The sequence below is a fragment of the Gallinula chloropus genome (assembly GCF_964237585.1).
Source record: "Gallinula chloropus genome assembly, chromosome: 9".
Lineage (NCBI taxonomy): Eukaryota > Metazoa > Chordata > Aves > Gruiformes > Rallidae > Gallinula > Gallinula chloropus.
Genome location: NC_140094.1, coordinates 7,063,505 through 7,084,908, shown reverse-complemented (window position 1 = coordinate 7,084,908; position 21,404 = coordinate 7,063,505). Strand labels below are relative to the sequence as shown.

Genomic DNA, 21,404 nt, shown 5'->3' with positions numbered 1-21,404 from the left:
GTGGGACCAAATTCAAGGCAAAACTGAGGGGTTTTTTTTGTAGTTTATGAAAAAAGTGCCAAAGGAGGACATAGCAAGAAAGTCCCATGTCCTTCTCAGTAAAACAATGAAGGAAGCTTTCAATTTTCTACTAGTCCCTGCTAAAACTGACTGTCTTTTAACAATATACAGCTAATGTGTAAAGCAGAAAATCTGGCAAAGCAGTCCTCTTAGTGTGGTCTGAAGATATTTGCATCCAAAATTGGACTGAGCTGAAACACCACACAGCTTCCAACTCACTGATTGCACTCGTCACACTTCAGAAAACAGCATTTATCTGGTACCTAAGTTTCTGTCTTGTACTGGAAGAGAGTTCCTGGGAAATAAAAACTAGATATGAGAAAAGCATGCTGCAAAGCCAGAACTATTTATTGGTAGATAATAGCATTTTTAATACTGCAAATGAAATACCAGAGAGGAGGAAGGAAAAAAAAAAAAAAAAGGAAAAAACCTTTCCCCTTGCATTTTCAACCAAATGTCTTTTACAAACGCTGCCTTTTCTTCACACTAAATCTTTCAATTCTGTCCTTTAATACTCTCTTCACAGGAATTCTGACTGGTATTGCCATCATCTGCTCTTCCAGGCCTGACTGACTTTTGAAGATACCTCTAAAGAAACAATTATGATCAGGGTTGCCTTTCAATTCTCAGAAAGACACATGAAAAGACAGGAAACTAAAAGCAAGAACAATGTCAAGTCTACAGTACGATTTTCTGCAGTGACTGACCCACAAGCAAGCACATGCCTTTCCTCAGCTGTACAAGAAGTACTTCACTACTGGCATAAGTGTCCCAAGAACACTGAGAGATTCATAAGTGATGTGAGCATGACATCAGGAGAAAGAAAAGCAGAGAAAGAGCAAAAGAAAAATGAATGCTGTTCCAAAGCAAGCAAATTCAGTTTCCATACATTCTCTGATTTTCTTCTTTTTGTACATCCCTGAAGAGCTGCTGGGTGAGGTCATCCATTTTCTCTGTCAAAAAATATTTCAATATTTCAAAGACCTTCACGCAATTATGTGCATTTATTAAAGCAGTCTGACCAAAATGAGGAGTTTTGTTTTAATATGCAATCCTTAACATATTTTTAAGGCTGAAATTATTCTCTCAAGTGCCAAAAATTATCACAGTAAATTTCACAAGTAATGCTATAGAACAAAAAGCTTCTGAAACACCAATGTGTTTTTCATCTAAAGTGTATTTGATCTCATATGCTATGTCTGTCCTTTGAAATTAGATTCGTAAAAGCAGTATATTAAAGGAACTAAGGACAAAGCGACATTCTGAAGGAATGCATATGTATGAGACAGGAAACATAATAAAAGGAGATCTTTTGCTGCTAGAAGAACAAATTTAATTTAATTATTAAATATTTGCACTACACATTCTAAGCAAGAGAAGCTTAGGACTGACTTTTAATCTACTGTTAAATCCAGCATTTACATTGCATTTATTAAAACAATTTACTTCTGTTGAAAACCTGACATTACAGCTTTTCCCCACTATAACTGCTTTATAGCTCCTTAAAAACTCCTTAGGTATCTTACCTTTCATTTCCTCTGTTTTTTCTTGGAGCTTGATTTCTAACATGCCTTTCTGTTCTTGTAATTCTTTATTCTGATTCTCAAGTTTTAAGATTTTCTGTACATAAAAAGTAAGCATAATACACAAAATTACAAAGGAGGAACAAATAGGCCATAAAAGGTCTTACATTTTAACAAGCATATACGGACCCCCTTCCCTGCCACGCTCTCCTCTCCAAAAGTCAAGTTACTGAGTAACTCTCCAATCATGCACTTGATAAATCCAAAAAATACTTCAACTAAAATAAAAGCATCCTGATGGCAATTAAAATTTACCTGTTCAGTGTCCTCTTTATATTTTTTCCCTTTCTCTTCATATGTCCTCTTTTGAGCAGTTAACTTTTCAAGATCTAATTCCAGTTTCTGAATTGTGTCCATGTCATTCATGTGAGTTGAAGCCAGATTAGTCAATCGCTCCAGCAAGCCATGATTTTCTCTACTCTATGGTGAGTAAGATCAAAACAGAAAAATGCACACCTGAAGCTGTTGAATGTTTTTTTGAAGGAAGCACCTGACCTATTTCTGCTCACCATCCCATATCAGTCATGATTATTTCAACCAAGGATTGTTTCTATCAATTAGACTAAAGCATCCATCTTAAACATGATTTAGCTGGATCTCAATAACAAGCTGCAAAGTAAACATAACATAGAATCCCTAAAAATTACTAAAGATGTTGCACCAGAGCACTATCTCACACATTCTTCATCCTAACACAAATAATCCCATTCAGAGACTGGACAGACTACTTAAACAGTAAAAATAAACAACCAACCGACCAAAAAAACTCCCCCAAAACCCCCAAACCACCCGAACAAACTATGTTCATTGCAGACTCTTCTTATTGGCACAACTAACCCAAAATTATAAGGAAACCCTGGATGACTCTTCCTCACCTGGATGTAGAAAGAATACTCATGATTTCTTATAAAGAACCATACCTCTTGGATACTCTCCTGTCTTGCATGGATATTGCCACTCATTTAAGCCTCTATTCAGAGAATCAAAAAATGGTTTGGGTTGGAAAGGACCACAACGCCCATCTAGTCCAACCCCCTGCCATGGGCAGAGACACGCTCCACTAGCCCAGGCTGCCCAAAGCCCGATCCAGCCTGGCCTTGAACCCTGCCAGGAATCCAGGGGCTGCCACAGCCAATCTGGGCAACCTGTGCCAGGGTCTCACCACCCTCACAGGGAAGAATTTGTTCCTATACCAAATCTAAATCTACTCTTTCAGTGTAAAGCTATCCCCCCTTTTCTTGTCAGTACATGACCTTGTAAACAGTCCCTAGCTTCCTTGTAGTTGACATGAGAGCTCTGAATAAAACAGATATGATTAAAAAAACAGCACAAATCATAAACTGACCAGTATCCCTCACCTGTTCTTCTATCTTTTTCTGCTGTTGCTGAACTCTGTATGAAAGCTGGATGTTCAGCACAAACCGCCGAATATTCTGAAATCTGCGCCTGGCAAGCCACGCACGGGCATATTTCTGAAGGATCACAGCCTTGTGTTCTTCAAGCATCTTTAAAATAAAATATTAACATATGCCTCTAATTACCTGTGTCTCAATCAGCATCAATTACAACATTCTGTGAATCTACATACACTGGCAATAACAATGATTCCCACGAAGCATCAGAATACTGAAACACCCAGTCCGCAGACACATGTGAACCACCACAGTCATCACACTAAATGATCTGCATCAAGTATAAACCAGACAGAGCTCTTGGGAGCTCAGAGATTAGATCTAAATTATTATGTATCAGTATTTTTATAGTAGCAATATAAAAACAATGTAGAAGATATGAGAAGCAGACATGCAAAAGGTGAAGTACTAGGGATCATTGCCCTTGTCTCCATCTCTCAGAGAGCAATAGCTGTGTCCAGTTACTGAAACAGAATAGGCTGTACCTTACGGTATTTTTTTCTTGCTAGAAATCCTCTTGCATAAGCTTGAATTGTTATAGCAGCCACATGGATGAGCTGGAAGAGCTTACGGACCAGGTAACCCCGACAGTATTTCTGAATAATTATAGCTGCCCACGTTTCCTTCAGATTTCTGGCAGTTACAGCTTGCCTTAATTCAAAAGACAGAATTTGCTTCAGTCACATTAGGCTGCTAATGCTCATTCCCTCAGCCAGCAAATTCACACACACAAAAACATGAAAAAAAAAATATCTTGAGAACAGGCACCCACTACCTAAGGCACAACTTTTTACTTCAAAGTGAGAGGGAATTATCTGTAATCTTTGAAATCTGTTCCACAACCAAATGTTCTGATGATCTCTTTCTGAAAATTTCAAAGACTACACAGAGCCATCTTCTTCTCAGTCTGCAAACGACTGCTGAACAATTCCTCATAATCATTTGTACACATTGATTTACAGACATTTGTCAATTGTTTTTTCTTTCTACTTCCTGATTTCTTCTCTGGCTTTGAAGCTAAGCAGTAAGACCATCCAGGCCTGGAGGTTGGTGGCCCTGCCTGTGGCTGGGGGGTTGGAGCTCTGTGATCCTTGGGGTCCCTTCCAACCCGTGCCATTCTATGATTCTATGACCATGCTGACGACTAGGACACTTATCATTAGCTAAGGACTGAGCTTACAGGTACACAGGCCTCTCAAGAACCTGTCTGACAGCACTGGAAATCTGCTGGAGTACTTTCTTCATATCAGCTGAGTAACTTGGCTATTTTTTTCAAGTCCATAATTACAAGTTAAGAGGAAACAGGAATACAAATCTGAATTGCTCTTTCATGAAAAATACACCTCCAAATTAAGGTTGAGCATTAGTTTGACCTTCTGTATCCCTGCAGGCATGCCCTAAAAGCAAACTCATTTATCAGACAGAAGTACCGGATGGTGCGCTGCCCCCGGAAGTACTGCTGTATGGTAGTGGCGGCTTGTCTGACGCGAAGGAACTTCTTCCGCTGCAGCCAGCCCCGAACGCTCTTTTGGATCGTGATGCATGCGTGTCGCAGCTTGTCTGACCGCAGCTTTTCCAAGTAAGCAACCTGCCCTGCTCTGAAGAAAATTTTTGTTCTCCCAAACTGATATTGGTTATGATCCTGAAAAAGAAAGCAATAGGTATACTGTGATTTGTCTTTTACATCCCTGAGTCTGGACTCAGCCCTGACATGCTGACTGGAATCCCTGGGTTGACTTGACCAGACTTGCTACTACAGACTTGTCTAACAAACAGGAACAATGTGCAAAGTTGCACATTTTTAGAACAGTTCTCCAAAATGCCCCACGTTACCATCAAAACCCATCTTGTGTGCATAACATTTCTAATACTTGACAAATGCATACCATTTCCTGTTTGCTGGTTTATAGAGTATCTTCCATTTTACAAGTGAAGATACTAAGAACAGAGAGGTCAAATCATCTGTCTATGGCCACATTATGACTGCCACAACACATAGGTACTGACTCGCAAGCCTATGTGACGCACACTGTATCAGGAAAGATAAAGTAAGTATCTTTCTGATTTGAGTAGACTCTTGGCAGAAGAGACCTTTTATTAATAATAGCTGCTATGACACATCATGGGTCAGTGCACACAAACTAACCTGGATCAGCCGCTGCAAAACAGTCGTGCAAATTTGCTTTTTATCATTTATGGAGAGTTCCTGCTGTGTCATAAGAATGCTGTAACGGCTGAAAAACTCAATGTAAGTCCACCTGAAAAATTAAAAGTTAGCAAGTGCAATTCATTGAAGTGACACCTACATGTTTTTTCACGCAGAGAGGCCCACTGCTGTCCCTACCTGGATGGGTAGCTCTGTGCACTAATCCGAATAGTTTCCAAAACACCACATGCTCGCAGTTGCTGAGCCACTCTTTTTGAATCAAACCTAAAAAAGCAGAGTTGCAGTTTACATTTTTGCTGAGTTTGGCATGTTATAGTAATTATAACCATTCTACTAGCTGGATTTCTATTTCTGCCCACAGGACAGCAGGCTCCCAACTTTTTATGTGGCATCTTGTCACACTGTTTTGTTTGGTTTGTTTTAAAAATATGTGATAGGGAGTATCTGGGGTTTGGGGGTTTTTTGCCTTAAAATAGGAAGACTTTATTTTTCCCCTTCTGAAAAATCCTGTTTCTTTTCAACTGTAATTGTGAAAAACTCATGTTATGAATTGGCAAAGAATCATGCCACTCACAGTGCAAAACCTACACAGAAATAAATTCCCTCAGCAATCTACTGGGAAATAATTCTATGCACTCTTTAGCACACTGATTATGAATAAACTGGGATCTACTTATGAATACCTGGGTTCAAGACTATCAACAGAAGGCATGGAAAGACCCTTTTCAGTTCTGGACCGAAGCTGATCTGCCCACAGAGCACTATGCTAGAGCGTCAGACAGTACAAGCTAAGAGACCCCTGTGGCTGACAGATCTGACTCCACTGTTCTTTCACAAATTTATGGCAAGCTCTTCCAATCTAATTCAGACACGTTTTAGTATTATTCAAGCTATCTCCCTCCTCATTGCTATTAGAATAATGAAGTCTTGTTGCAGTGAAACACTGCCATTTGTAACATGTTTTGCATGGACAGATTTTGTCTGGCTTCAAGAAAATGAGCTAGCATACCAAAAAAACCCCAATAATTTAGAATCAAAGGTTGCCTCTTCCCTCCCACTCAGATATGACAAAAGTTTTTCTTTCATTTATCATTACACTGCCTTCCAGCTAAAACTTGTATAACAAACTAGATTCCACATGTCTGCCCACGAGCCTGACCAATAGCTATGTCAAGGTTACCTCCTGCTTACAACCTAGTGGTTATCAGGCTAGACATAGGAATTATACAAACTACCTGGCATATGATTGCATTGCTCAACACTGATTTGATTTCTAAACTCCTCTAAATATTTCTGTGGACAAAAGGGAATTTCACCAGGAGAATGGCAGTGTCTTTTTCCCTTAAATATGAACTGGTGCTTACCCATGCTGTACAAGATAAACAAAATACCCATCAACTTAAAGGTGGACAACCTTTCCCCTAAAAATGTTATGACAAATACACAAACATGAATATCTGACTTGGAAAAAAAAAATCTTTATTACCCTAAAATTTAAGGCATCGATACCTATTACTGAATGATCCTATTTTTTGTAAGATGATAGTATTTTTTATTTCAGACATCTCTAAAGAAAAAATATGCTCTTTATGGGAAGCTGTTCACTAATAAGATTCTGGCTTGCTGACACGTAGCTAGTGTAAAGTAGAAAAGTAGTCTTTTCATTTTAAAGGTAACATGACAGCTCAATACCATGAGCATACTTACTCAAAAGGCAACTTGTCATCATTTGGCTTGATGCATCGCACGTAATGAGGGGTGGTTGCATTGAGCGTCACCATAAGCAACGACAGAGAACTCCGGAACTAGAAATCATCAGAGGTAAAATACAGCTAAGGAAATGTCAAATCTTAACTGTTTTAATTCTTCATTAAGTACTGGCTGGACACTGGGTGATTTTCTTAGGGTTTAGATCTTAAACACAGAAAATTTAACAGTCCTGCTGTACCTAACAGTCTCCTATCTATAAATTAAACACACCTACTCATACCCAGACCTGGAGCACTGATGTGTGTCTGGTTCTTGCTGTACTGAAAACTGGATGGCCAACAATGAACAGGAAAAGAGTACAGGACCACAGCTTTAGACTGCCCAGTACACTTCCCTGAAAGTAGGAGCATCACAGGCCAGCACGTTTAAGCAGTACCTTATTGCCAACAGTCATCCGGAGCTGTTTGTTAGGTGCCTTGACAACTGGTCTTGCAGATTTGATGCTTACAGTTGAACTGAAAGGTGAAACGGACACTGGATTGTCTTGAAAAAAATTTGCACACAGGTGAAACTAAAAGTGTGGTGAAAGAATCACAGTTAAACACTGTGTAACTGTAGTAACAAATAAAAATCACACCTAATGTAATGTAAAATGCAAACCCCATTCATCCTGACTCTTAATGTTAAGACCACTTAATGTTGCGTTTTCACAGTGTTTAATTTAAATTAAGAATATGGGTGTTGGTCAGATTAAGTTAGTTTCTTAATAATAATCCTGGAGTCTCAAGACTATAGACCTGAAAGGACAGGGCCTTCAAGCAGATGGAAAGTGGCAGGCACTTATAAAACATTCTATGTTTTCCCCGCCCTGCATTCCTTTCATCTCTTTGGAATGATAAACAAAGGCAGCTGGCAATGATAAGCCACCCATCAAAGCTACATGTAATGACTACAGAAAAAAAACCCAATTAAGAGAATTCTTCATTCTCAACGATTCCAAAAACATATTCAAGGGAGAGCTTAAGAAAACAAAAAATCCTAACATAACAAGCAAAGTAAATGTATGTGTATGAAAAAAGTTTAATACTGGGTTTTTCCATCCTGTATGTTATTTGACATACAGTTGTAGGTTACTAATAAAAATTAAGACTTAACTAATTTATTCAAGCTATTAACAATCTTTTTATCAGAAGAAAACTTTTAAAATCAGATCTGAATGAATTCCAGTACAATCAGGTATTCAGAAAATTAATTATTACTGATGGTTCACAAACCTTGCTCTCTTTCAGGATTTCAAACAACACTTCATGTACCGTATCTCTGTTTTTTTCCAGAAATCCTTCACATTTATATTCTACCTGTGCAAACGGGTGAAATCATTAACTTTTCAGCAATACATGAACAGTTAACAACACAGTATTTTTCAATCTCTAAGCTGTGGTGGTCATTCAGTCTTTATATTACTCTTAAACACAACGGCTGGAACACTGCTTTATCAGGTTCATTATGGCAAGCATACAGAGGTGCATACTGCAAATTCAGAAGCAGGACAAACTGCCAGAATCCACTATCACCTGCAATCTCCTTCTGCCTTCAGTAGGAATTTCATTCCTCCTCTCTTCATTATTCTATGATTTCAAATAAAAATAGGAACAAAGGAATACTACATTTGAAGTGTAAGCAATAGAGACTAAAATGTGCACAGACTACAATCTAAACCTTTTATTTATACATTGCACTTTTTCTGCCTTTTTATCTTATACACTCTCAAATTCATCTTGAGCACTTCTTATGTTTAAATGGCATGTTAAGGGCAGCATTACCAACTAATAAATAGTACTATGCATTGCAGATAGATAGATTTTACAGAATTTCCAAACAAGTGTGGTTAACATTTCCTCTGTTCTGTAGGTTTGTTGCTAGGAACAGTGTGAAAGCACACTGGGCAGTTACACTCTACCTTATCAGCGAAGTGTTGCACGATGAAAGATGTGTTTGACATCCTTGGCTTTTCAAAGAGTGTGTTTTTATTGACAAAATTATTATATAACTTTTGAAGCCAGTTTTCATCTGTTCCATGAGGTAACTGTAAAAATGAGAAGGGAAAACCTCTTTAACAAAACTCTGCTAGACTGCTAAAAACAGAAAACACTGCTTACTATCAGTAAACCCTGAATAATGCATTTTCAGTGAGTTGCAACAGTAACGACAACCAGTTTGTCCCCTTTTCCTCCCTATAGCAAATAATTTTAAGACAGAAGGTTATATTAAAGTTAATTCTCTGATGAATCATAAGTCATTTTATCTTGAGAGGATGCTACCTGCAATCAGTGACAACCTGATCCCTGAGAATCAGTAACAGATAAGCTACTGAGTTGGGGAATATTACTTTGTGGTGTAGATTCTGAGAAGCACAACTTGCCAGTATCACCAAAACACCTTCTAGTGATCATCTGAAGAGGTCTCACCTTGCCCTGCCTGCCCTTCACCAAAAAAGCTACTTCAATAGGTTCAGAAGTCAAAAGGAACTACCCATATGGAGAAGAAAGCAATTCCTGAATCTGGATTTTTTGAGCCAGGCGAGAAGCACGGAAAAAATACTAGGGTTATGGAAGAAAAAGTAAAGATGCAGGTGTGGTGTATTCAAGAAGGACTTGTGAAAAGGAAAAGGAATACTGTTTTTTTTTTGTACTGAAATTAACAGTTCATGGCATAACCGAACTGTAGAAATATTGGTGGAAGAGATGTGAGACTGGGTAGCCCAAATTCCTGCTTGAAACAAGACTACCACCACCAGATCAAGCTTCTGTTTGACCTCAAACCTGGGAAGTATCCAAGGATGGGGGATCCTACTGCACCTACACTTAACATGTTCTAGCACTGCACTTCTCTCTCAATGAAGAAATCTAGTTGCTGGATTAGATTCTAGGCAAGAATCTAGTTTTAGGTTCCTAATTTTGTAAGAGAAAAATAGACATAAGTGGCTTACAATTAAAATTACCAAGCAGAGGGCAAACATTAATCTTCCTTTGATAAGGAAAATGTCCTAATTCCCATTTACCACAAGCTTTTTTTTGACTTCATAAATACATGAATTTTTAAGTTACCACGCATTCTTCATCCAGAAGTTCTAAAATTCCCATTTTAGCTTCAATAAGGTCAATGACAGGCTGGTTGTCATAGAAATCTATTAGAGTCCACGGGATATCTTCCTTCATGTATTCTTCTTGTTCAAGTTTAAAGACATGCTAGATAAATGAAAATGATGAAAATACAAGGTTATAACTAAGGAAGCAAATACATACAACGTGTGCATTTGTGAAAAGACAGAAACAAAACATTTATATATTTTGTAGTGTAGTATGTCTGTCTTCTACAAAAATAAACTCATTTTTGTTTTGTCTGTGTGTATGTAGATACACATACATACAAAAATAAAACTCTTTTATCTATTACTGGATGGTCATTATCCAGAAATATCTGTAACTCAAACACAAATGCACTTCCTAATATCAATCACTGACAATTTCAAAACTGAAGCAAACTAAGATAAAGAACAAATGAAAGAACATACCAGGTTAAATTGCTGCTGCAGTTTTTCATTAGCATAATTGATGCAAAATTGTTCAAAACTGTTCACATCAAATGTTTCAAAGCTGAAACACATGCCAAGTAAGAAAAAAAATTAGCTGATGAAACAGTGTCTTTTAAATACAAATGGTAGTATCCTCATAAGACTTGGGAGCTATCCTAATATTTCTAAGAAAATTAAATAGTCATAAGACTAACCAGGATGCTAAAGCATTTCAAAACTTCTCTATAAATTAATGTTTCCAGACATAACAGAGCTAAAAAACATATCCACGTAGCATTTTAAAAGTTAAATGCAAATCTCATTCACAAAAAAATACTAAAATTTATAGTTGCCAAACTATAAATTGCTAAAGAACTTCTATGACTATGACCTTTTAGTGAAGCAAAATCCTCCAGATTCATTAGCAGCACAAATTGAAAAATGCTTCTTATTAACTCCAAAGAAAAGGCAGAGCTTATACAAATTTGTTTCCAAAAACATTCTTACCCATAAATGTCCAAAACACCAATAAAAGTATGTTGTTTGCCAGGGTACTGCAAAGCTTGGTTAATTCTTTCCACAATGAAGTCAAATAAGTGAGAATAAATCTTCTTTGCCAGAGCATCCCTTGCATTGACAGCCTGAGCTTTTGTCATTGGCTTGATGACAGTCTCTGAGGTAGTGATAATCTTTCGGTGGCACAACCACTGTGCCATTTTGCTGCAGTTTAAATCCAGAAGTTCACAGAATATATCGAGATGTTTATCTTCCGGCTTTAAAGGAAATAAATAGGGATGTGTAATTACATTTAATACTTCAACTGTTTTGTAGACAGTGAAATCCTGGTGCTGCTGACATCAAACTTATTTTTAAATACACAAGGGGCTTTGTTCAGCACTTCCTCTGGCTAACTATCAAGAAGAGCTAAAGCAAGTAATATGGGATAGAGCTCCTGACAAGAAAGAGAAAAATTGGATGAGATGCTTTGGATTAAGACTGAAAGAAAAAGTTTCTTTAGTCAATGTTTAGGTATTCTTGCTTTTTAGACTTGTATGATCTGCTGGGACACAGTCTGAGCAGCTCTGACAAAGCTGTTTCCCATATCCCGCAGTGAGTCCCAAGCAGCTTCTCCAACAGCTGTGGCTCAAATGGATATGGGGTTCTCATAGCCACATTCTGCCTGTCATACAGACTTTCTGAGCCTGTGCACAAAACAGGGTTCATGCAAACACCCACAGTGATTTCTGGGTAGGAGAAGATAGTGAAGCCTCTCAAGTGCAGTCTGTCAGTTCTAATGCTGCTCTAAGCCCCAGACAGGAGAAATAACTATTGCTAAAGGACTTCAGGTATAGAGAAACTGCTGTAAGAGAAACTGCTGGTATGTGAATGAGCTACTTCCTTACACTGATGGATGATCTATCATCTCCAACAGCTGTTATTTCCACGTTGCCTAAGTGTAGGATTGCTGCCAGCATTTTGAAAGCATCCATCTGAAAATCCATTTTCAGACCTAAAAAAACAACTCTTGATTATTTTAAATACTCAGAAACAATGCCATTATTTATGATAGCACAATGCTGAATTACTTGCTTTGCTGAGTAGCCAAGAAGCGTATAGCATCTCTGCAGATTACTGTGCAAAGCCTTGGTTCTGCCTACTTTCTGCCTGTCTGATCCAATGAGAGATTAGGCATAAATTCTCATACCTCTCCAAGTGCCAGAATCAAGTCTGATTCTGTAGGGGCAAAGAAATTTCCAATTCCACTTCTGTCACAGCATGTTATCTTAAAAGCCAATAAGACTCCAGCTATTCACAACTTTGAACATTACCAATGAACACCAATCACTAACAGCCATTTGCTCTTGCCTAGTGCTTTTAAAACAGACAAACAGTGCAGCAGATAAGCTATGAAATTAATTATTTCGGTAATTTAAAAGTTTTAGACATTTCAGAAACCATTCACCTTTACCCATTTCAGAAAAAATCCCCATAACTTTAAAGCCTGTTGAAAAGTTATGCCCAAGAATTTACCCAGTAAGTCAAATGTCTTCTGAGTCTCCATCATATTTGCTCTGTCATCAACTCCTTCTATTACTGTGCTGCCACCCATTCTTGTGTAGTTAAATTCTTCTGCGCTTCCTAGAAATAAGAAGAAAAACCTGTAATGCTGGAAAATTCAGGACTGTGGATAGCCATGTGCTAAAGACTCTTGTAACATCACAAAATTAAAGATGCTATCAGATGACAGCTCTTCAGCAACAACCTGGAGCCCCTCTTTTTCCGAGAGAAATCCAAGCACCTAACCCAGTCAAGATGGCAGAAATTAGTATTCACAATTCCTGGCAAAATTAATATTTGATCTAACAAACTAACAGGAATGAAGACTGAGTAAACATATGCCTACAGTCTGCTTTTCCTAGGTGGCATTAAAGCTTCTCTGTAGGTAACAGCACCCAACACTACACAAAGTATTAGAGTAAGATTTTGAAAGACATGTAGGTACATGATCATACCCTATTGAAGTTACTAGGGATTTGCTACCAAGTTCAATATAAGCAGGATTAATAGCTAAGAGACTTAAAAAGGCAAGTCCCATTGTAAATCTGTGAGATTTATGCTACAAAGCACTTAACATCCTACCATCTGAAAACCCAATCTTCAAAATACTGAACTGAAAAAGTGAAGAGTAGATTATTTTCTTGAGACCTACCCAATTTAAGATGCTTAAATTCAGGTTGCATAGCAGATGCACACAGCTGATAAAATATATGGTAGTTTCTCTCATTCTCTGACTGTAAATTAAAGCAAAGAGTACCATTACAGAAAGGAGAGGGGAAAAAACAAAACCAAACAGAGAAACATTCAATATTCAACACTACCGTAAAAGAGATACTCGAAGGCTAAATTCTGCTGCAATATAGTTTGGCAAAGAAATAGTCCAGTATTATAAAGGCACATCTTATACTTCAGTAGGAGCTTGGGAAGTGATTAATTCAATAGATTGTATTTCCATTACCAATATGCTAAGTTCTTTCCCAAAGGATTAACTCTAATAATTTCTTCATCTCAAATAACCACCTACTAATACGACAACAACTGAGTAGGGGTGCCAGCTGAAACACTGCCCCGTGGTAACTCAGAAAACTCTATCTCCAAATCATCCTTCAGGCAGCAGACAGACAGAAGCATTTTTCAATGTACTAAAAGGTTACACAGCTACTACAAGGGAAAATTTTGCAAACTGTAGAAAAAGCAGCTTTATAAAATTAAATGCTTTCTTTAGTAGATTATCACAATTACCCTCTGAAACTGCAATACATCACATGAAGTAAACCCTGGCCTTAGAAATTTTCACAGCCAGTATTTTGTCAAGACTTCCTGTGCCCCATACACACCGTTTCTTTCCAGATACAACTGGCACATGTTACTATCATGACTGAGCCACAAATTTCCCAAATACTTCTTGAGCCTGTGTCAGGGAACTGTCCCCAAGATACACACTCCACTTAACATAAGGAAACACATGGAAGACATTAGTTTCTCATAAATAAGATCAGGTCCTATTAAAAAACAAATTCAATGTGGATTAGACTTACTATTCAGAACTTCACATAACATTTCTTTACAAAAGTAGTAAAAGATTCGTACTGTAGTAGCTCTACTGACATTGACTGATTTTAGCTTTATTTTACCCACCTGAAAGACAACTCTGGATTTCTCAAGCAGGTATGTTCTCATGTTAGCTCCAATGATTTGGTAACACGCATCAAAACTGATTTCAGTGTATTTTCCAAATCGACTGCTATTATCATTCCGTGTCGTTTTTGCATTGCCAACAGCCTAAAAAAATTATAAACTTTGAGAATTTCACTTGCATCTTCCATAAGAATAACATGACTGAACTACACATTCCTAAAATCAGAGGTGCTCAAGGATCTATCTTGGCATTGAGCTGTGAGATTTAAATTTTGAGGTCCAAATTTGAAGATAAGCCTCAAGTCAAATAGTATAATGCTTCATAAAATGAGAATGACAGAAAGCATATTTCCCCACCATAAGAAACCTTAACCAGTTTCTATTTCAATTAATAAATGACCTCCCAATATTGTTCAATATTGTTTTCTCATCATCTAATTACCAGGATGTGGTCAGATAAAACTCTGGAGGCAAACTAGTGCTTCCAAAGTGCCACTGGTAAATGAGGCAAAACCTGGGTGCCCCTGAAGCTGACGAGTTCCTTCCATCAGTAACATTCAGATGCTAAACTTCTGATTCAGATATTTAACTCGGGCAGCTAAAATATCCCTGGAGTTTTCAAGCAAAGATGCCCAGTAGTGCTCAGAATTCTTCCTTCACGAGTACAGGCTTGACAGATACTCTCTGAAACTCACCTCAGTTATTGGATTGGATGCCAGCACTTTATCCTCCACATGTGCATTGCTGCTTGACTTACTGACAGTGGCAAAGTATCTCATAGTGTACCGTGCAGACACAGTCTTCCCAGCTCCTGATTCTCCACTGACTATAATAGACTGATTTTTATTATTTCTAAAAAGAAATGATAGGTTTAAATCACACAGGTCTGAAATGCATCCAGAAATGTAAGAATTAAGGGACTGCTCCTCCTATAGTTAACCATTCACAGGGACTCTTAACAGCCAACGCACGCACACAGTTAAGCTAAGCTGCAATTAACTGTGATTGCCACTAGACTTCAAGTGTTATTTATGGACATCAAGCAACATACTGAACCTTGCCATTTGCTTGTACGCTTCTTCTGCCACAGCAAAGATATGTGGATCCATGTCCCCCATGTTTTGCCCGCTATATGCGTGGATAATTGCATCTCCATATATTGGCAATGGTTTATAAGGGTTTATTGCAACCAAAATTATTCCTACAACCAAACACAGGGAACAAATATGAAGCATAGGTTAGTTCAGTGAAATGCTAGTTTTCAGCAACAACCGTTGAACTGATGCAAAGCAGCAATGTTTTCTAACCTAGGCAGGAGATCCTGATCAACAAACAAGTCTACACTCACACAAAAATGAGTTAACATCCTCTTGAGGAAAACATTACTCACACCATATTGCCAACAAGATTTCTGTTAAATTTTTTTTATTTAAAGAAAAACTTTTGAAACCCTGCATTTCACTCTGCTTACCACTATAGGTGTAGATAAGCTTGGACTCGACAAAACGAACTTTAAGGTTGTGTAGAACAGCTGGTTCGTGGAGATAGCTCAGCGCAGTGAGATCGTTTTCACCAACAAGGATGTCAGGATTCCGGAGGGGTGGCAAAGCAGCTGGATCAACAGGGTAATTCAGTTCCTGTCAACAAAAAATTACTTGAAATATCGTAAAATACTTCGTGTTTGCATAAAAACGAATTCATCTTCTACCTTTACGTGAAGTTACAGAGTTGATGAAGCACTACTGTCTGACCTTGTGTTTCATCAATTCCACACATCCCACTGAACTGAGGGGACTTGGAGGTCATGAAAGTAAGATGGAGCTCTTTGATGTTTATTAAAAAGAAAGCTTTATTCTCTGTATTTACATTACTTTGGAAGGGAATTTGTAAGAATGGGAAGTGTGTTTAGCTCTCTAAACATGTGTATTTCAAGTACAGATGTGAACAGCAGACCGACTGCAACTAAATGAAAGTAAAAACCTGGCCAGAACTCAAATCGGCTCTAAAACTCCCCTTTTGCTCAACCCTTCAGTTTTCTTCACACCAAGTTTAAAACCTGCTTCTGTTTCTTTCAACAACTTCATTGAATCATACTTCTAATACCTGTCATTACAGAAGAGTAATGCAGGAATACTGAAATACTGTTTGCAAAACATTAAAAACCCGTAAAGAACTCAGATACTAAAATCAACAGATCTTATATATAGCAGCAACTTTAGGGGAAAAAAGCAACAGCTATCTCCCTGAGAAATAATTATGCCTGGCTTGCACTTCCAATTTAACTTCAGCCTAAGAGGAGTTTCAGTGTGTGTTTCAAAAGAGAAGCAATTTTTCTTCTTCAAGGTACGTGTTCTATACTCATGGGATACAGACAGTACAATCACATTCCGTATTTTCAGGTAACAGTTGGTTATGGTACAAATCATCAGGATGATAAAATTCTGGTTACTGCAGGGTTAGCACAAAAGAAAATACGGACAAGTCATTTAGATCCCGTAATGGTGAGTTCTATGTTTCTAAACAAACACATCCCAGCAAACTCCACAACAATTCAGACTGTTTCTTACAGTTCCATCTTCCAATTGCACGTGGAGAAAACGGTCTCCAGCTTTGTAGTTTTTTGTGATTTCTGCAGACTGCCAAACTTCTTCATCATCAGGGATCCAAACCCTATTGTACTACAACAGAAAACCAAGGTAATAGTTAGTTTAACTATTATCATAATACCAGACTAGCTTAAAAAAATACAGTCTTCAAGTGTTAAGTGCAACCAAAAAGCTGATCTGTATGCAAGAACTTATTGGGATTACTGTTGGCTCTGACCCCTTCAGCAGACTGTATTTTTGTGGCTTATTCTTCATGAAAGAAGGAAAAAAAAAGAAGAGAGAGGATAAAAATAAAGAGTGGTTCCAATCTCAGACATGCTTGTTCTACTGCTGTTTTGTGTAAAGTCTGCAAACAGTGTGCAGGCAGGCAAACAAGGACTAGTCTGCTGCCAGGCTCTTCGAACCCCCTAACACTGAGCAAGGAGAATAGAATACATGTGCAGCAGAGCCCCGAGTTCTAGGACATTTCAAGTCAGCAAGGACCAGAGAAACCATCTCACTTAGCAGAATTTAGACAAACAATTCCCTGAATGCAAATATGGGACACTGACCTGAGAAAGCCTTTTGCCATGGGCACAGATGGTACACAAGAAAGAAGAAAGGTAACTGCAGTCTAATGGGACTGAAGCACAACCTCCACACAACTTCTTCCCCTGTAGTAGGGCGAACTCCAAAGACTACCAGCAGGTTTCTTTCTTCACAAGCAATCAGCTGGCTCAGCTTAGCTCAGTCCCAGTAAGGTACCTTAGCTCTGCCGTGGGTAGAAAACATCCTTCCTAAAAGTGCTTACTTCCAATGGAAACAGATGAATCATCATTTTGTTTTAAGTATTTGAAGGATTGGAAAAAAAACAACCCAGAATTACCTCTGCGTAGCTGAATGTTTAAGCTATCTAGTTCTCCCATGCTGAGGTTAGCAACAATCTGAAGCATTAGCAACATCTTTAAATGCTCTACCCTAGAAGCTATAGAAAATACCCTACAAGCTATAGGAAACAGCATTTCTTAAAAGGACGTAACACAGATGGCAACATCCATAAGTCTGGAATTTCTTCACTGATGTGGAGTGCGTCTGTCTCCTCCTGTCAGGGTTTGACAAAGCAGCAGCATCCCTAAAAGCTTCCCTAATGCATCAACTATGCATTAACAGATACGGGGTTTAGTAACATTGAAACCACTTCTGTTCAGGGATTTGCCATTTGAGATCACTCCTGACACGTGTGCAAAACTTTTTTCATACCATATAGCATGTGCCTTGGACAATGAAGATAATATTAATGACTATATGTGGATGTAAGGAGAGGACAGGAGGAAATACACTGATGTCAGGAAAAAAGCCTGAAAATCATCAGTACTGAGTTTCTTATGTGACATCTATCCTGTGACAAGATAACACAGGAAAGAGCACAGAACCATTCAGTCCCTACTTACACAACCAAACATGCCATATAACCTTCTTCCAGCGCCCTTCATCTCTGATGGCCAGAACCCTTTATCTGATTTGCCTACACTAGGCATATTCATGGTCAGTTTAAAACAACTGTGTTTGTTTAAGCCCATGAGAACTGCTGCAGCTGCTGCTTTGAAAAATTAACGTTAGCCAAAGATTTCATGAAGTGTTAGAGTACCCAGAGACTCATACACCTTCTCACTTCGGTGCTGCAACTATTGGTTTTGGCACAAATGACTTTTTTTCTTCTTTAACTTGGAGGAAGTCCTGGAAGCTCCAGCAGATCCTCAGAACATGAGACCACCACCAACAGTGGGTGCTTCCAGAGGTTCCTACAAATTGCACCGTACCTCAGCTGTAGCTTTCTCAAACCCTGAGGATCAATACCAAATGATTTAGGGTAAGAGGGACTTTCACAGGGGCATCCTGAAAGTTAGCATGGGTTGCCCAGTGACTTCTCCAGCTGAGTGTTCAGTATCTCTAAGGATGGAGATGGAGCTTCCTGGTTAGCCTTATGCCAACCTGGCATGTATGTCAGGTGACAAGCACAAATCAAAACCTCAGACGCTTTCACAATCCCTCTCTGCTGATCCGTTCAGCACAATGGATTTTTTTTCACAAGATATTAAAAATCACAAAGACCTTTCATAAACAATCCCAAACCACTACGGTGACAAGGTTTTTATCTATCCAACCAGAGGGAAAAAATCCCAGCTTCACAACTATCTACTTAGTGGACAAATAAAAGACGTAGCTAAACAAAATTGGTTCTAACTTTGCTTTTTCCATGTGTGACTAAACACAAACGTACTGTTGTGTCATTCCTACACTCTGCTCACTTCCTGGCTTATAAAAAAATACTTATCTATTCACAGCTGTTAAACTGAATTATTTATCTGCTGTTATTCCATGGCAGTCAAGAACATCACCACAAATAGCCTCAGGGGCACTTCGCATGTTTCCAGGTAAGAAACTGAACTGCATTAAGTCACACAAGAAAGGGAGGAAAAAGCACGCGACCAAAGTACTCATTCTTCAGAAAAGGTCCCTGCAGTGCCAGGAGCCTCCATTGGCAAACGCAGCCAGCCTACCACAGCTCCATTCCTCCAAACCCTGCCTTGCAAGTAAACAGAGCAGAGTTTGCTCATTTTCGTATCGAGTTACACCCACATTCCTTCCCCCCCTTTACCTGCTCAGCATGATCACGGAATCACAGTCTTTAAGGCTGGAAAAGACCTCTAGGTTCATCGAGTCCCACCGTCAGCCCAATACCACCGTGTCAACTAAACCATGTCCTGAAGTGCCATATCTACCTGTTTTCTGAACCCCTTCAGGGAGGGTGACCCCACTATGACTCCAGGTAAAGCCCCATTTCGTCTCTCAGCCGCTCAGCATGGTACTAACGCAATGAAGGAATAAATCCCAGTGCAGCACAAGGCCAGAGACATTCACTATGGCAGCTGCTTTTGTGACAGAGGAGACACAGGCACATAAGGTAGTAATGTGTGTGTGTTATTTTTGTTGTTTATTTTAAGCTAAGCAAACAAGTTATATGTCACAACACCCTGGTGACCACAGGAAAAGCTGGGAAAACTGTGCAAAAAGTACAGCTGCCACATAAAGGAGGAAGAATCTTTGTTCTGGCACCAAGTTGTGCCAAGCATAATACCTGCCCAACAAAAAGAGCCACCACTCCGCGATCAAGCGGCCGGGGAAGCGCTGCTGAACTTGGAAACTGCCAGATCTCTGGCTAGCACATCCGAGACCCGCACCTGACGTCTCAACAGAGAAGTACTTCTCAGGAAAGCCCGCAGCGTTTCCCAAGCCGCCCCAGGACCTCAGAGCCCTGGGACGTGCCTCAGCCCAGCAGCCCGGTACAGGCGAGGCACCCGCGCCGGACACGTTCCCTCTGTCGGGTCCAGCCCCACGAACCCGGTCAGCAACGCAAATGCTCGACGTTTTACCGCGCCGCACCCCCCGAGCGCACAAACAGCACCAGCCCGCCCCGGCGAGCCCGGCGCTACTCGCCCGGCCGGTCACCCCTCTCCTGCCCCGCTTCCCCTCAGGCGCCGCCCCTGCCATGGCGGTCCGGCGCTCCTCGGGGCCGCTCCCCGCCCCGCTCACCTGGGTGTACAGCTCGGCCAGCGCCATGGGAGCAGAACCGCCGTCGCCGCTCCCGGCCGGCTGCAGGGTCAGACCGTGGTGCGGCAGGTTTCGCGGGGGAACCCCGGCCCGCCCCGAGGCGTTGGAAAGCGGCCCGGTCCTGAGTCCGTCCCAGCCGGGCGCGGCCCTTGCCCGCGCAGGAGGGAGGCGGTTCCCCGCCCTAGGCGCAGCTGAGGCGCTCTGCCCGCCGCAGTGACCCGCAGCAGCCGGGCAAAGCGCTCCCGAGTGCCCGGGGCTTTGTATGGGGCAGTCGGCAGGATTGCTCCGCACTTTGGCAGTGTCAGAGTACAGCAGAGATGAGCAGTCCCAGTTACCACACTGGCCGGCCGGCGCCTTGGCTACAGCTGTAGCGATGAGGGGTAGCGGGTGCTCCAGCTGCCGGGGATCATGAGGGGAGCCACTCCTGACCCCGTGGGGAAAAGCAACAGGAGTGGTGACCACCTTCTGATAAAAAACCCGTGAAGGATTTTCTCTAAAAACCTAGAATGAGAGAAAAACAACTCGGCAATTAACAAGCTTAGGGCACTAATAGGTGTTACGTTTAAATGCCCTTTAATGAGGAAGAGGATATGAATAACCATAGCACCAGGCGTCAGCAGGTGGAGGTGTGCCTGGAGGCCCAGTGCCCTCCCTGCCTGCCTGCCTGGCACCAAAGAGCTGTCATGGCACAGAAGACAGTGTTCTAGCAAATTACAAACCTTAACCCTTATTTCAGTTACAGTTAAGATCCAGCAACAAAATTTCCTAACAGAGTTGGGTTAGGCCAAACAAAATATTTTCAAAGATGCAGAGCTGTTTACAGCAGGCACACTGTTGGTAACTGGGTGTGTGTTTATACAACCCTCAGACTCGAACCACCTCCCATGGCAGCCAGCGTCAGGTCCGTGTGAAGGCAGAAGGGACCCCTGCCATCACTTGGGGACTAGGCCAACGCACAGCTTATGAACCACCGACCAAGCAAGCAAAACAATCCAGAGCAACTCT

General features: G+C 40.2%; 1 protein-coding gene across 1 annotated transcript in view; it reads right to left on the bottom strand.

Annotated features, from left to right (window-relative positions):
• Positions 1 to 20,408, bottom strand: part of MYO5C (myosin VC) — a gene marked incomplete at both ends in the record, with an annotated part of 34,701 nt that extends 14,293 nt beyond the window's left edge. The window contains 24 exons of the mRNA XM_084268130.1: positions 950 to 1,013; positions 1,587 to 1,680; positions 1,899 to 2,063; positions 3,002 to 3,148; positions 3,541 to 3,706; positions 4,486 to 4,697; positions 5,202 to 5,313; positions 5,400 to 5,486; positions 6,930 to 7,027; positions 7,369 to 7,503; positions 8,207 to 8,290; positions 8,893 to 9,018; positions 10,040 to 10,180; positions 10,507 to 10,588; positions 11,014 to 11,279; positions 11,910 to 12,016; positions 12,538 to 12,645; positions 13,217 to 13,298; positions 14,203 to 14,346; positions 14,898 to 15,054; positions 15,259 to 15,403; positions 15,674 to 15,839; positions 16,770 to 16,880; positions 20,382 to 20,408. Of these exons, the coding sequence (XP_084124256.1) occupies positions 950 to 1,013; positions 1,587 to 1,680; positions 1,899 to 2,063; positions 3,002 to 3,148; positions 3,541 to 3,706; positions 4,486 to 4,697; positions 5,202 to 5,313; positions 5,400 to 5,486; positions 6,930 to 7,027; positions 7,369 to 7,503; positions 8,207 to 8,290; positions 8,893 to 9,018; positions 10,040 to 10,180; positions 10,507 to 10,588; positions 11,014 to 11,279; positions 11,910 to 12,016; positions 12,538 to 12,645; positions 13,217 to 13,298; positions 14,203 to 14,346; positions 14,898 to 15,054; positions 15,259 to 15,403; positions 15,674 to 15,839; positions 16,770 to 16,880; positions 20,382 to 20,408 (3,026 nt within the window). The remainder of the gene's footprint in view (positions 1 to 949; positions 1,014 to 1,586; positions 1,681 to 1,898; positions 2,064 to 3,001; positions 3,149 to 3,540; positions 3,707 to 4,485; positions 4,698 to 5,201; positions 5,314 to 5,399; positions 5,487 to 6,929; positions 7,028 to 7,368; positions 7,504 to 8,206; positions 8,291 to 8,892; positions 9,019 to 10,039; positions 10,181 to 10,506; positions 10,589 to 11,013; positions 11,280 to 11,909; positions 12,017 to 12,537; positions 12,646 to 13,216; positions 13,299 to 14,202; positions 14,347 to 14,897; positions 15,055 to 15,258; positions 15,404 to 15,673; positions 15,840 to 16,769; positions 16,881 to 20,381) is intronic.
• Positions 20,409 to 21,404: the final 996 nt, after the last annotated feature.